The following is a 14,704-nucleotide window of genomic DNA, read 5'->3' as shown; positions in this document are numbered from 1 at the left end:
TACCTGTGGGCCAATAAATGTTCTCAATTAGTATGTCTCCAAGCATACTTAGCTGTGCCTTGCTGTAAGATTGCTGGCCTATGTCAGATAACTTGATAAAACACAAAAATGATTATATGTAAACGTAATTGTGAGTCTTTTCATAATTGCCAAGGCCATTTCTATTTGCTCAGACCGAAGCAGTCCTATTGGAGCTTAGCTTTATTCCTCTTTTTTTTTATTCTCTCTCTCTCTTGCTCTTCCTCTCTCTCTCTCCCTTTCCTTCTCTCTTGGCTGGCAGGACCTGCTGGAAATCGGATTTAATGCTCCAGTTCCAGAACTCAGGCAAACAGAGGCCGTTCTGCTGCCGCTCCTTAGGGCCACGCGGCAGAAACGGAGAGATTTCACGCTCTGGAGCAAACGCAGCGAAGGGATAATAGTACACTCCAGTGACTCCAACACACACACACACACGTGCACATACACACACACATGCACATACACACACCCTTCATTGCCTCTCCCTCATGGAGGCTAGAGAGACAAACAGTGACCTTGCGCAACATTAATAGTTAAATGTAGAAATGTAGAAAAAGGACATGAAGACATGTGGCAATAGGCAATGAATGAATCCTGCATGCCTATAGGAGCAGTAACTCTTGTTAGGGTCATACATGTGTCGATTGGGATAGGGTGATGTTCCACAAAGCCCACTTTCTCAGTCAGCCATATAACTAAAAGAACAACATAGAACAGAAGACTGTCTAATATGAGAAAGATATATGAGTTAGTTATATCTATATTCTAACAATATATCTATATGCTAACTGAGACTTTTCATGAGCTGACACACAGCAAAGCCATTTTTCTTATGATATACACATATAACATACCACATAACACACATACACACACACACACACACATTATTATTCAACTGGGTTAAGAGAAGAGCTAATGTAGTCAGCATATTGCACCCTGTTGACATGCAGGGACTAAGGCAGCAGAGAGAAGCTGCTGTGGCTGGCTGAGTGAGCCTATCTCAGACACAGGACAGGTGGTCTAAACACTGCCAGAGTCACCCATAATACCCCCTAATGAGGACTGGCAGGGAGAGGAGGGGAGCAGGCTGTCTGACTCAGAGAGAGGGAGAGAGAGAGAGAGAGAGAGAGAGAGAGACGGAGAGAGTGAGAGAGAGATGAAGAAATGGGTTTTAGTTCTGCTCCTCCTCCGTTTCTGTCTGGGTGAGAGATTGACATCTGTGCTGTATAGGAGCGAGCAGAGGGCCAAATCACACAGCTCCTATGTCAGCACTGTATGATGGCTATGCTGGTGCTGAGGGATGTCATTTAGATATCTATCATCACACACACACACACACACACACACACATAACCACTCAGTACTCATCAACCAAACATTCCTTACAAGCTCAATAAGTCAACTCTTAAATGAGGAAAAAACACACTTAGATGCACTGAAGGAAATTGAAATTTTACTGTCCTCATCAACATAAAAATGTTTGCAATAGGAAATAAAAAAAGATTAGAAACGAGCTGCAGGCAAAGAAATGTACCATTATCATTCTCTATTAGTATGGACAGGCCAAAATTGCACAAGAGCTCCACAATTCATTGGGCACACTGATTTCTTTTTATAACTAATGGTATATTTACCACTTTTATCAGCAGTGACATGAAGGACTTGGCAGAAACAATTGAGAAATGACAAAGACATGTATAACAAGTTTTGCTTTCCAGAAAAGAGATTATATCTGGATGAGTTTACATTTGTAAAATGGGACTGAATTGATACTTTGATTTGTATGCAATTTCAGGATGAAAAACTGTCCACTCAATCTGCTTCTGTTTCATGGATTTTCTCTTAGGTGAAAGTGAGTAATCTGATGTGCAGTGGTTATCAGACCTAGGGACATAGTAACTGTGCTGCTCCCATACCAGCCTGTCTGCTCAGAGAACAAGCTACACTAACAGTTCTCCAGTAGAGTAGACAGACACAAACCACCACCTTTACTGAGAAAACATCTCCTCCCTACTGCCTTTGGGCATACCGCTGACTGACTGACTCTGTGTGTATGTGTGTGTGTGCACTTGAGAAGAACGGTAATGACAGAAGGAAGAGCTGCAAGCTATTTATGATCTGGTGGTTGTAAAGAGTGATTGGTGAAGTGTGTGATAGCTGTTTCTACTGTCAATATATTTGTATTTTATTGTGGAGAAGGGGGCGTGCGTGTGTGTGTGTGTGCGTGTGCATGCGTGTGCGTGTGTGTGTGTGTGTATGTGTGTACATCTCTCTCTGTCTCTCTCTCTCTGTCTGCCAAGCAGTCTTTTCTCATCTCTCCCTGCTGTTACCCTCCAGTAGGCCATCACCTTGACAACCTGGCTGCCTACTGGGGAGCAGACTGTTCTATGAGTCTATCAGCCATTGGCTGAACTAAACTCATATGCGCTCACTGGCTGAAGCACCCAGGACCCAGTGAATGACCCGAGCAGTCAACTCCAAAGCCGCGCACTTAATAACAGTGACAGCAGACCTGTGAGAAACCGCTGTGACCATGCGAGTATAATCCTGCTATGACATCTAATAATACCTCTAGGTTCTTTTCCTTCTGTACAGGAGTGTTTATTTGACTTTTTCCCATGAAAAAAAAAATCTATTCAGCAGTATTTCTGTTCCATCAGAGTTCCATCAGATGTAGAATATTTCTGCTGATTTGAATTTGCAAGAATGAAAACAACGGATGTACAGTCTCATACAATAGCTTTCAGAAAGAACTCTATCAGTAAAATGGAACCTTACATCTCCCTCGTACTTGTGAACTGGAGAGTCTAATGACACCATTCAGTCTGGCGCTGTATACTGCAAATATAACACTTCATCACAGTGAGCATGGGGAATGTATTTATTTAAGTCCAAGAGAATATTTCTCACATCACAACTGCAAACATTTAGCACCTAGAGCACTGTAAGTGCCCCTTGATTCACAACTAAGAGCTTTGTACACTAATATTTATATGAATGAAAGTAAGGTAGGAGCTAAGATCAACCTTGGTGTTGTATGTCATACTGAAACTATCTTACCGAAATACACTGTTGTCATCGTTCGTAACACTTTGTTTTCATTCTGTTAATTCTGTTCTGTTTCTATTTCTAAGCTTGCATAATGTTTGCTTTCTGATGCAAGAGGCATGTGCTCACTTGATAATGCTTCTCTAGAAGAGTTTATCCTCAACCATTCTCAATTCACACTTATCAGAAAGTGAGTTTGATGCAGAAGTGTCTGCCAGTAAAGCGGAGTGGTTCATATAGATTTAAAGAGCTTACCACTGCCTGAGCTGACTCACCCTATTTACTGTCTAGCAGACCGTCTGATATTTGTGTAGTCATCCACAGAGAGAACAGAGAGAATTCACTTTCACTGCAAACAGTTGCAGTCCAAATGTTGCTTCTTGCTTAGTTCACCAGTATTAACTTTAACGTCACTCACCTGGATTTTAACTGCTATTACGACAGAGCTGAGCTCTTTGTCCAGTTCTCTTAAGACAATCAGCTTCTTCAGGGTAAGGCTACACAGCCTGTACAGGAGAGAAAAAAGAGACAGGGACAGGGAAATGGGAGAAAGGAGAAAGAGAGAGAGAGAGAGAGAGAGAGAGGGAGAGAGAGGGAGAGAGAGAGAGAAATATCAATATCCGTCTTTATATTTCCCACTTCCTCCAGAGAAACAGAGCCACAGTAAGCTAACGTTATTACACAGTCATGAAAGATGAGAATCAGCCGTATTACCTGGCAAACATTCAAAAACAACACAATACTGTATCTTTATTTCTCATTCCTGGGCTTTCTGACTTTAAAGAGGAAACATTATCTTACATATTTTCAGCTTGCTCATTTATTTATAACTTCGTTTGTTTGACTTACATTTTTGAATATCTACTTATTCAGTTTTTCCTATAAAAAAAAGTCTACACAACACTGTGGTTTAAAACTGCTCTGTTACTACGAAAGAGTACTGGCAAGAATGAGCTTTTCCTTAGAGAGTTCAGTTCTGTTCATTCATTACAGACACAGTGCAGAAGGTCACATCAAAACGATTCACTTGGGGGGAGAGTGAAAGCTCAATACATCACAAGACTTCTCCATAGAACATGTGTAAAACAAGAGAAAGTAAGGGAACAAAGACAGAGAAAGAAAGAGAAAGAGAGACAGCAAAAAAAGAACATTAGTCACTAGAGCCTGGCTCCAATCAGTGTGTATGTGTATATATATGTGTGTATACACACACACACACACACATACACACACACACACACACACACACACACACACACACGCATACACACATACACACAAATATATATATATATATATATATATATATATATATATATATATATATATATCTTATTATTTCATGTGAATCAATAAGAGGCACCAGAAGGGCAGTGCTGTGTTGCTTAATCACACATAACATGGCTTCTCATAGCCAAGGGTAGGAATGAATAGTAATATAATAACATTCTCTCTCTTGGACCCACACTGGTTCAGAGAAGAGTGTACGCAGTGACTAACGTCTTTAATATCAGTCACACCTGTGCTCTGGTACACTGTTCAGATAGGCTGTTCAAACACACACTGAAGTGCACACATCCTCTAAAGGAGGCAACTGGGTACTTTTTTTTTATTATGACAGTGTTGTTTCTGTGGAGGGAGAGAGAGAGAGAGAGTTTATATGTTCGACAGCCATCTCTATATCCTCGTGTTGTTGCTGGTTCACTTTAAAGCGAGCAGTATGTAGGAAAATGGGAGCCATCTGCTCCATTTTAAATAAAGTCTGTAAGACGAACATGCATTCCCCTCAAAGTGAAATCCATTTTATACTCCAGAAACAGACTATCGTTATAGTGTGCCACTCACACTCAGCCACAGAACTGTCATTCCAGAACAAAGGAGCCTCTCAACATTAGAGAGAATGTTTTTTTGTGAAAAATGAGAGATGTGAACTGAAACTCGACACCAAGGCATTTCCTGTTGGAGAAAATACTCCTATAATGCTGTTAGTCAAGGGACAAAACTTGACCTCTCGCTCATTAAAAAAAAAAAGAAAAACAAAAACAAAACAAACAAAAAACCCCCCACAGATGCAGACAGAGGCGTATACTAATTCTCCTTCTGTCTCACTCCCCCTCTTTCTCTTTCTCTGTCTCTCCTACAATCACACACACACACGCACACACGCACACCCCTTTTCCCTTGCCATCTAGAGGACCAGGGTTGCTTGCTTCCCTCAGCTAGAAAAATTTGCTCATCTGCTCTGCCTGTTTCCAACCAAAAAGGTCGTCTGTGCTGCAAACCATTTCCAAAAACGTCAACAAGATCCACTTGTCCTCCCTCCCTGACCCACTTTCTCATCATTCTCCTCGCATTAAATCACAAAGCAGCCACAGCCTGGCCCCTCTGCAAGAAAGCACATTCTTTCAGAGGAAACTCTAGTGCTCTGGGTCACTTTTCCCGAAGCCACGGAGCCAACATGGCAGTTTCTACATTGTCTTAAAGTCAGAGTATGCTGTTAGAGGTCGTGAGAAGGACAAGCTAACAGTTAATGTGGTCATACTTTATTCAGATGTGAGCTGGCAATTTATTGGGGTGTTCCAAAGAACTGCACTTTATTTTTAAGAAATACACACACACATAAACACAAACATTTACACACACACACACACAAACGCACGCACGCACCCACACACACACACACACACACACACACACACACACACACACACACACACCATGCCCACTATTCAATGCCTTTGTGCCACTCATTTGCCAGATTTATCTGAACCAAGCCAGCAGGCATGCCACTCTAACAAAGGCTGAAAGAGAGAGAGAGAGCATGTGAAACACTTGCAACCTGACAGATGCAAATCCTCATTTCTGGCATATCAATTTCAGCGGATGATATATATAAAGAAAGGGAGAGAGAGAGAGAGAGAGAGAGAGAGAGAGAGAGAGATTACTGTTTGTTTCTCAGCCAGAAAGAAAAACAAAGCCAATGGAATTGTGAAACATGGGAGAGAGTGAAAGACAGGAGGGAGGGGGGAAGGGGGGGGGGCAGTTGTACTTCACCCAAATCCAAATTTTATAGCACAGCTCATTTGCAAGAAACCACTGGTTATAATCCACCTACAGTCTGTTTCCCAGCTGATAAAAGTAATTCTTTTTTTATAGTGTTTACTCATGATGCGCTCACAAAACAACACTACTGCCAACCCCTGAAAGAGAGGTAATAATTGTTAGCCTGCTTGTATTGATCCTAATGGTTGTTTACATTCCCAGTCAGTTCTTTTGTCAGCATATACTCCTGTAACTCTGACTCACTCTCTCAATCCCTCCTTCTTTCCCTCTCTTATTCTTCCTGCAGACAGGCAGATAAAATACAATGAGAGAGCTGCGCCATTTGTTTACTTAACTGAGAGAATAGACTGACGTTCTGAGCTTTATGGAGTAGCCTCTTACTTTGCAATCAATAATAAAGAATAGCCTATCTCCCAGAGTGTCTCACACTAATCTGGATCAAGGGCTTTAAACTGACCAATCCGTAGAGGCTCTCCTCTGTCACCCTCTCCCCCCAAAAAAGTCAAAGACTAGATTCCTATACAGCAACTTTATAGTGGCTCTTAGTTGCAAGGAGGGCACAGAGCTGTTTGACCTCCAAGCTTTGGGGTAAAAGCATACAAATGAATCAGATCAGTTGTGTGATTAATTAATGCTCATGTGCCAGAAAACTGTCAAGATAATGTAAATCTTCAACAACAACATATAACATCAAAACAAAACAAACAAAAAAAAACAACAGGTTTTGAAAAAGTTCTATTGCATGTCGTTGTTCACCGGCTCTCTCTCTCTCTCTCTCTCTCTCTCTCTCTTTTTTTTGCTGTTGCGTGTCTATCCTTCTCTTTCTCATTCAGTCTGTTCTGACAGAGAGATGCAGTGATCAAACTCGCTATGACAGTACCATCCTACTCACACTCCTCCCAAATTCTTCCTGACAGAGACGGAGAACAGAGATGAGCCCGATTCACTACGCTTTTCTTCAACTCTCCCTTACTGTAACTGACAAACTCTCTCTCTTCTTTTAAACAGCTCTATCGTTCACTTACTCAGACATGTGTACAGCCCATCACGCTATCTTTCTCTCTCTTAAAAAAAAAACAAAAAAAACTAAACTCTGAATTCATCTTTCATATGCTTTCATCTTTCACTCACTCTAACTCAGTAGGACAAGTGAGACAAGATGCTTTGCTAAAATTGGACCAGTAGATAGACAGGCAGATAAACGTACAGTATGAAAGGCAATCTGAAATACCAGAATGTGAAGAAAATAAGCAGGGATCAGTGGAGGCAGGGAGGAGTTTGGTGGGCTGTGTAAAAGAGCTCGAGCAAGTCTTTCACATTAAAAAAATAATTCAAAAATAGATAAAGCTTCAAGGTTAAGTATACTCATTTAGTCAAAAAAAAATCGCAATTTTCATCCATTACTCCCTTTAAATAACCACAGAATATTTGTTTAGGGATAAGAAGGGACTGTGGTTTCCTCTGCTTAACTGCGGTATCTGAGTATAGTTTATGGGGCTTAACACATAGCTCTACAATGCTTTGGATAACAACCTCAACGCAGCTAAATCTTTATTGGATAATGCTACACTCAGTTTAACCAATCAACTTCACGGTGTGTTTCAGAATGAAAACACGACTGAAAGGAGAGAGAGAGAAAAAACAGAGCACTCTTCTGCAGAGCTGTGGGACTGAGAGAGAGAGAGAGAGAGAAAGAGAGAGAATCAAGGAGCTACACAAACATTATGACACGCTATGAAAAAGTCATCTGATTAACCTCTGTTTGACCCCACAACCCCTCGCACCCATTATAAGTGGACTAGAAACCAGTATTTAATTCTATCCCAAAGAGTGGCTTCCCAACCACCCAAACCACTCCTGTTTTTCAAGCTGGTGTTGAGAATAACAACTCATCTGAGATTTCTCTGATTTAAAAAAATTACCTCCACAAGTTCTTTTTTCTAAGAGAACCCACTTAGAATTTCCCTTTTAGGCAATGGTACCAGTTCAGATACCATGTGAAAAGGACGATACACATCGATATCACTTTACCTGTGGAAAAATGATTTAAAAATCACCATGCATAATATAAATGTCAAGAGAGGAAGCTCTTCATGCCAGTTCAGTTCTGTGTCTAGCATTTTAAACTAGTATTTAGACTAGCATCACTCCCACAACTCCCCAACAGAAATGTCTCCATCACATCATCCAGTCTGGCCTTTTTTTTCTGTTGGCATGTCCCGGGAGAAAAAAAGAATGAGGAAAACATTTTCAACTAGCCAAGAAGCTGAAATCTGAACTTGAAGACATCACAGTATAAGACAGCACAGGAACAGTCGGACTTCCTCTGTCAAGGGTACATTTGCCTCCCTGTTGATAGCATGAGGCGTAACCAGACAGAATGGGACAGTCTGATAAGAACTGACTAAAAACAGCCGCTTGTTACGACCAGTATAAGCAGTACTGAGATAGGACCAACTCATTTTGCCTGTGGCCTATGGACCCCATAGGTGTGGACTGGCAAAGCGCAGACATGTGGTCGGTCAATACAAGCCACCGGCTGAAGTATTCTTATCAGTCAGTCACTAGTCTGGGATGTGCAGAGGTCTCCACGAGTGAAGCAGTACCTCTGTCCATCTCAGTCACACAGATAATGGAAAAACACATCTTCTCCGTGGTGTGGCAGGGAGGTTAAGTGAACAGGAGCTTAAGCCTATGGGGTTTTCTGTCTCAGAAGATACAGAGGGCCATTACAGAGGGTCGACAGACACCAGGACCCGAAGCCAGATGATAACGGAGTGACACTGAAGGCTTATGTAGAATATGATGTTATTTTAAGTTCTAGTGAGTGCTCGGAGTTCTCTGTTGTTAACTGCTATTGCCCTTGTCTTTAAAAGAAGAAGAAATTCCTTACTCTAGATCCTAAATTTAGATATCTAAATATCAGAAGATGGTCTAATGTAAAAAAAAAAAGGAAATGTAGACAGAAAAAGACAGCAGTTTCATAACACTCACCTTTTAAAACCACATAAGCGAAGCAGTTGTGTCACAAGAAAACTTTAGAAAAATGACAGTGTGGGCAGAAAAGACATACAGCTATTTACGGTACATGGATGGCTTAAGTGAACAGATGGACCATGAAGTTCAGTATGAATGAAGCAGAGACTTTGATGTGGAGGTGAGTCATCGACACAGGAATAGCAAAGATGCGTTAAACCTCTGGGATGTCAGACATGCTGTGTGGCACTCAGTAAGCATAATGTATAATCTGTTAATATGACGGTCTATTTATATTCCTATAAACAGTCCTTTGTATTCATTATAGTGCAATTTAAAAAAACAAAACAAAAAAAAAAAGAAACTTTTATAAGGCCCAGAAATCATCACTGTGCTCTGCATTAACTGGTTCTCAAAGCTTCTGACCCACTGGTTCCTGCTGGAACCGATCAAACTGTATAGGAACAATCACAAAACGACAGCTGTTCCCTCCCAAGCCTCAGATGGTTCAGATTAACCTGCCTGACACAAGAAAGCTAAAGCGGCGTATCTAATAAACGAATGCTAAACGAAAACATACCTCGCACACATTTTTTTCCCCCCCATCGCTCAGCATTCCAGATGATGTTTTGCCGGTCCTGTCTTTATGGTTGACTGAACTGCGATGGATAGAGGCACAAAAGAAGGGGAAGAGGACGGGAGAGCGAGAGAAGAAAGACGGGAGAAAGTGAAAGGAGAAAAAGAATCGTTCCACAGGGGAGGACGAGAGGATGAACAACCATAAAGGCGCACGGGGCCGAGAGCCATCTTTTGCAAGGCTAGCATTCATGTTCTCTGAGACATTTATTTTTCTTCACAGGATTCAGGTTCTCATAGAAGACAGACAGGAACCTAAAGCTTTACAATGTTTTTTCAATCTCTGCTTCCCTGAGACCTATACAACCTAGAGGCAGATTCCTACTGAAACTACAGCACTACATTATATAGAACACTGTGCTATGACAAAGCTTTTACTTCCTCTCCCCTAAAAGTTCCTTCCAGAATGGGCCACCACATGTTGTATATATATATATATATATATGGGGGCATACCTGTTCACTTTCAGCTGCATAATTGAGTACAAATAAAAAGCGAGCATGTTTAAAAGCTACTTTTCTGAATATTTAATACATTTACTAAATCCCTCTAGGGAATGAAAGCCTATTTGAGGTTTTATTCATTTATTTATTCTTCTGAGTCCAAGACTATGGAGTGCGATGGAACACAGAACAACAGTGAGACTGAGGATGGTAGAAAGAAAAAAAGCATTATTAATGGTGCTTTAGGACATACTGGGTTTTTTTTTGTATTTAAAACAGCAAAATAACATGAAAAAAGTGGTATAACCACAAAGGTCAGTTTTAAGAGATTCACACAGTAGGGGTTAAAAACATTACAGCACACATGCTAGAGACAAAACCCTCTGAACCCTGCTTCTGCCCATTTTAAGACGTATATATCAAACCTTCATGCCAGATGGCCAGGCTGGAAGGGTTTAATTCTATGAATGAAAATCCTCATTTTAGAGAAGCAGATATAAACTCTCCCAAAAGGGACAAGAGGGAGTCACTTACTTGCCCTGTCCTGATCTCCAGACAGACTAATCTCAATTAGACCCAGCGTTAAGTCTTGTAATAAACAAGAAAAGAAACAAAGATGCCCGAGAAAGAGAGAGAGAGAGAAAGAGAGAGAGAGAGAGAGAGAGAAAGAGAAAGAGAGAGAGAGAGCGCCTTCAGGGAGATGGGGCTAAGCTGTACATTGACTAAATGCAGATGCCTTTACAAATTACTGATGATTCATCACACTGATGATTCATTCAGTCATGCTCCATGGGCCCCCTGCCGTGGTTGTGAAGATGGGGGAATCCGCATAAGAGGTCGTTGGCATAGGACTCGGTTTTTAAAAAATCTGCTGATTGATACTTGAACCCCTCCCAGTACGACTACTCACAAAACAATGCAAAGCCCAGCTCACAAAAAAAAAAAAAAAAAAAAAAAGCCTGTCAGAGATATTCAAGCCAGGCGGGTATCCTCATATCATATGACGACATTTCTTTTTTTTTGTTTTCTTTTTTTGACAGTCCACTAAAGAGCTATACATAGAGGTTTTAAGCTGTTTAAGCATGGCCAAATCCTCCTGCATGAGGAATAGGCGCATGCTTTACCGCACAAGCGTGACGGCTGGGGTAGAAGCATCTGTGTTAATCCACGTCGCAGCACAAATGTGACACACTAAACCTGCCCCCACCCACCGCTGACCAGGTCACTGACAGAATCACCTTACAGAAAGTCGCGTCTCGGTTTTCCAGCAAGAGGTGTGATAACTGTAGGAGGGGACGTTCCGAGATTTTACTGTAAATAGGCACCGCATTGGCAGAGTAATCCTGAGTGACCATATCTTCGGCCGCCATCCAGGAAGCTGCAAAATAAAGGCTAAGACGGTGTTGTCACAGGGGAAACGCTGGAACTTTATGCGAGAGCCACCAGAAAGTTCCACTTATTGAAATTGGTGGAACTTCAAATGTTATGATGCAGGTCAAAAAATGTGCACCATTTGTTTTGTGGGCACTTTTGTCATAGGTCCAGGGGCTTGGGAACCCACAGCTGTATCCTTCTGGGTCATGAAGACTCAAAAGACTTTTTGACAAAAACAAGGCATTAACCAGGTTTCATTTATTACACTCTTGAATCTGAATGAATCTTGCCATCATTTTCACTGAACATTCCAAGTTTATTTGTTTAATTTTTTTTGTAGTTTGCTCTTTTCATTTTACTCTCTATAGTTTTACTCAAAGGCAAATTTTTCAGTCAGGGGAAACAGCTGGTGAGGTGGGTTCTGCCTGTCTATCTATACCAGGCTTGCTGGGTAAGTGAGACAGGTGTTAGCAGTCAGGTATAAAATCATCCTGGAGGATGCAGAATGCTAAAATCACTGAGTGTGCATCACCTCTCTGTGGGACAAAAAAAAAAAAACACATCCAAGTGGTAAAAATAACTAACATGCTTTCGTTACATGGTGTCCTGTGGTGTTTTACAAAGCAGACATATAAAGCAGACAGCCACATATATTGCCTGTGCAAAGTCCAAATATTCAACACCACCATTCTGCATGAGACCAGAGGGAGATTCTAATCTTATACAGGCTAACATGTTTACATAAAGACTGAACTTTCATTCATTCATTCATTCATTCATTCATTCATTCCTTTTCTAAGCTGCTTGTCCTAATTAGGGTCGCAGGGGGTGCTGGAACCTGTCTCAGCGTTCATTGGGTGAAAGGCGGGGAAACACCCCGGACAGGTCGCAAGTCCATTGCAGCGCAGACATATAAAAGACAATATATTTTATCGGTGAAGTAATGTAATGCACTGCGTAATATTTTTCCAGTAAAACTGTGAAAAAATGCAGAGCGTTTCTTAGATTAGAACATGCATTCCGTTGGATCAGAAGTTGTAAGAGTGGTAAGTCCTTATGCTGTAATCAACAATACTGATCACCACTGATCACATGACGTTTTTATGAGGCATACAATTAATGAAACAGATCTTTATATGTCGTTACTTCTCCAGTCACTTTTTTTTTTCCCTGTGAACTTGTTATTACAGTTTGACAGCTCCAGTTGAAGCAAAAGAACTGGAAGTCGAAGTCTCTACATCAAAGAGCTGAAACGTCTTAGTGCTTCTCTTTCAAACGGCTGTAGACGCATCACCGTCCTCTGGATTTTTATTTTTAGATCCATTCTGTCTTCTCTGACTTCACTGGCTCCAGCTCCTCACAGGATTGGGTTGCACTCAAACATTAGGCCGCCCTACGTGGCATGTGTGAACACAAACTAATTCACAGCATCCGTTATTGTCAGTGGACCTCAGTTCGGTGTAGCGTAAACAAGCTCTTTTGTTCACCTCTGATCACTTATTAATGAGTTCACCTGGCCCCTGACTGCTGTGGATAGACAAGCCCAGACAGGTCTGTGTGCCATGGGTTTGTCTTCCTCTAGAGTTTCACATAAACAGTCCTCATTATGACACACACACACACACACACACACACACACACACAGGAATACTCAATATGAGGATCTATAGCTCACATACCTTTTGTTTTGCTTACAATGGAAAGATTAAGCTATACTGATTGTAAATATGCGGTATTAATTAGTGCCATTGACTGATCCTGCTAAAAGGGTATTGGTGACAAGGTCTTTGTTCATGTCTGTACTGACATGCTTCAGGGTAATATTAAAAAAGAATATTCAAGAATGTGGCTGAGGGGTCAATGATAAGGGGTGGGGTAATTCTTACTGCGGTAAACACACTACTGTGTCAGTATACACTCAAGTCTTTAAGAAATGCATTACGAGGACCACACCTCGAGGGACCAAAGTGTACAGCTGACAGATGGACATAAGAACTACGTCAGCAGTTGGAGTTCAAAATGTCTCACCTACTCAGTGGCATGCTGGAAAACACAACTGTCACTATAGTGCCAAATGCTCTGCATACATAACAGGTTCAGGGAGAAGATGTTTCATAAGAGGACCAATGTCTAGAGCACAGTGTGAAATGTAGAGAGCAGAGGAAATACACTGAGATAGACAGAGAGAGAGAGAGAGAGAGAGAGAGAGAGAGAGAGAGAAAGAGACTGTAAATAACCTGACCTCTCCTGCAGTATTTAATGATAACACATTCATTCTATACATTCACTGTAAAAAAGGTAAAAAAGTCTCTCTGTTGATGTTGCATTATACTGAAGCAACTGCATCATTTATTCATCCAATACTTTGTGAATGAATCACTTTTTTTCCCTGCCTACTACTCCATCCATTCATCTAAAGGAGCAAAAGCCATTGTAGAAGCTGCTCAATCTCATTAAACGAGGCTCTGAGACCAGCTCTTCCCTCCGCTGTCAAATCACTGCTCTACGTCATAACAGACTCATCCATCCATCACCCCAAGGCTTCCTTGAACCCCCCCCTCCCGCCTGTCCTCAAATCCCATCTGCCAGAGCTGGAGCCTGGAGCACTGCATTAAATGAATGAGGTTCGGTTGGAGCTGTTTTTCTTTTCCTGCCTTGCCATCTCAGGGGCTCGGACTCACGGCAGGCGCAGCAAATCAGAGCCCCCTCTGCTCTCAACAGCAGCCTAAATTAAATGGCTAGACACGGAGGCTGAGAATAACAGAACGACATGAATAAATAAAACCAGCGCCCATGTGCACGGGTACATGTTCTCTCCCATCCAGTACTTATTTAGAATGGGGTCTGCTCACATAAGGTGATTTTGCTATGTCGGGTCTAAAAGGCACTTCACTTTTCTAAATGAATACCTGGAGAAGAGAGAGGGAAAAAAAACCAAAACACATGGCAAATCATGTCTAAAGGGCATGAACACATCTACTGTGCCAACCAGTGAGGGCAGGTGTTGGATTCTTAGCAACTGCAAACCCTTGAATGATTGAATCTTATTTAGGGCCTATTTATGAGGTTGCCTATGCTATACCGGACACATAATATTTGATCTTTAATCCTCAACCACTGGATGCATAGGGTCATTTTAATCC

At 41.5% G+C, this 14,704-nt stretch overlaps 1 protein-coding gene across 2 annotated transcripts in view; it reads right to left on the bottom strand.

The window, feature by feature from the left end:
* Positions 1–14,704, bottom strand: part of LOC115809319 (phosphofurin acidic cluster sorting protein 2-like) — a 52,445-nt gene that overhangs the window by 25,104 nt on the left and 12,637 nt on the right. For both annotated transcript variants that reach the window (XM_030770920.1, XM_030770921.1), the window contains exon 2: positions 3,488–3,575. In XM_030770920.1, the coding sequence (XP_030626780.1) occupies positions 3,488–3,575 (88 nt within the window). The remainder of the gene's footprint in view (positions 1–3,487; positions 3,576–14,704) is intronic.

Source organism: Chanos chanos, chromosome 4 (genome assembly GCF_902362185.1).
Source record: "Chanos chanos chromosome 4, fChaCha1.1, whole genome shotgun sequence".
Classification (NCBI taxonomy): domain Eukaryota; kingdom Metazoa; phylum Chordata; class Actinopteri; order Gonorynchiformes; family Chanidae; genus Chanos; species Chanos chanos.
Note: the sequence above shows the minus strand (reverse complement) of the source record. Positions and strands in the feature narration are given on the sequence as shown.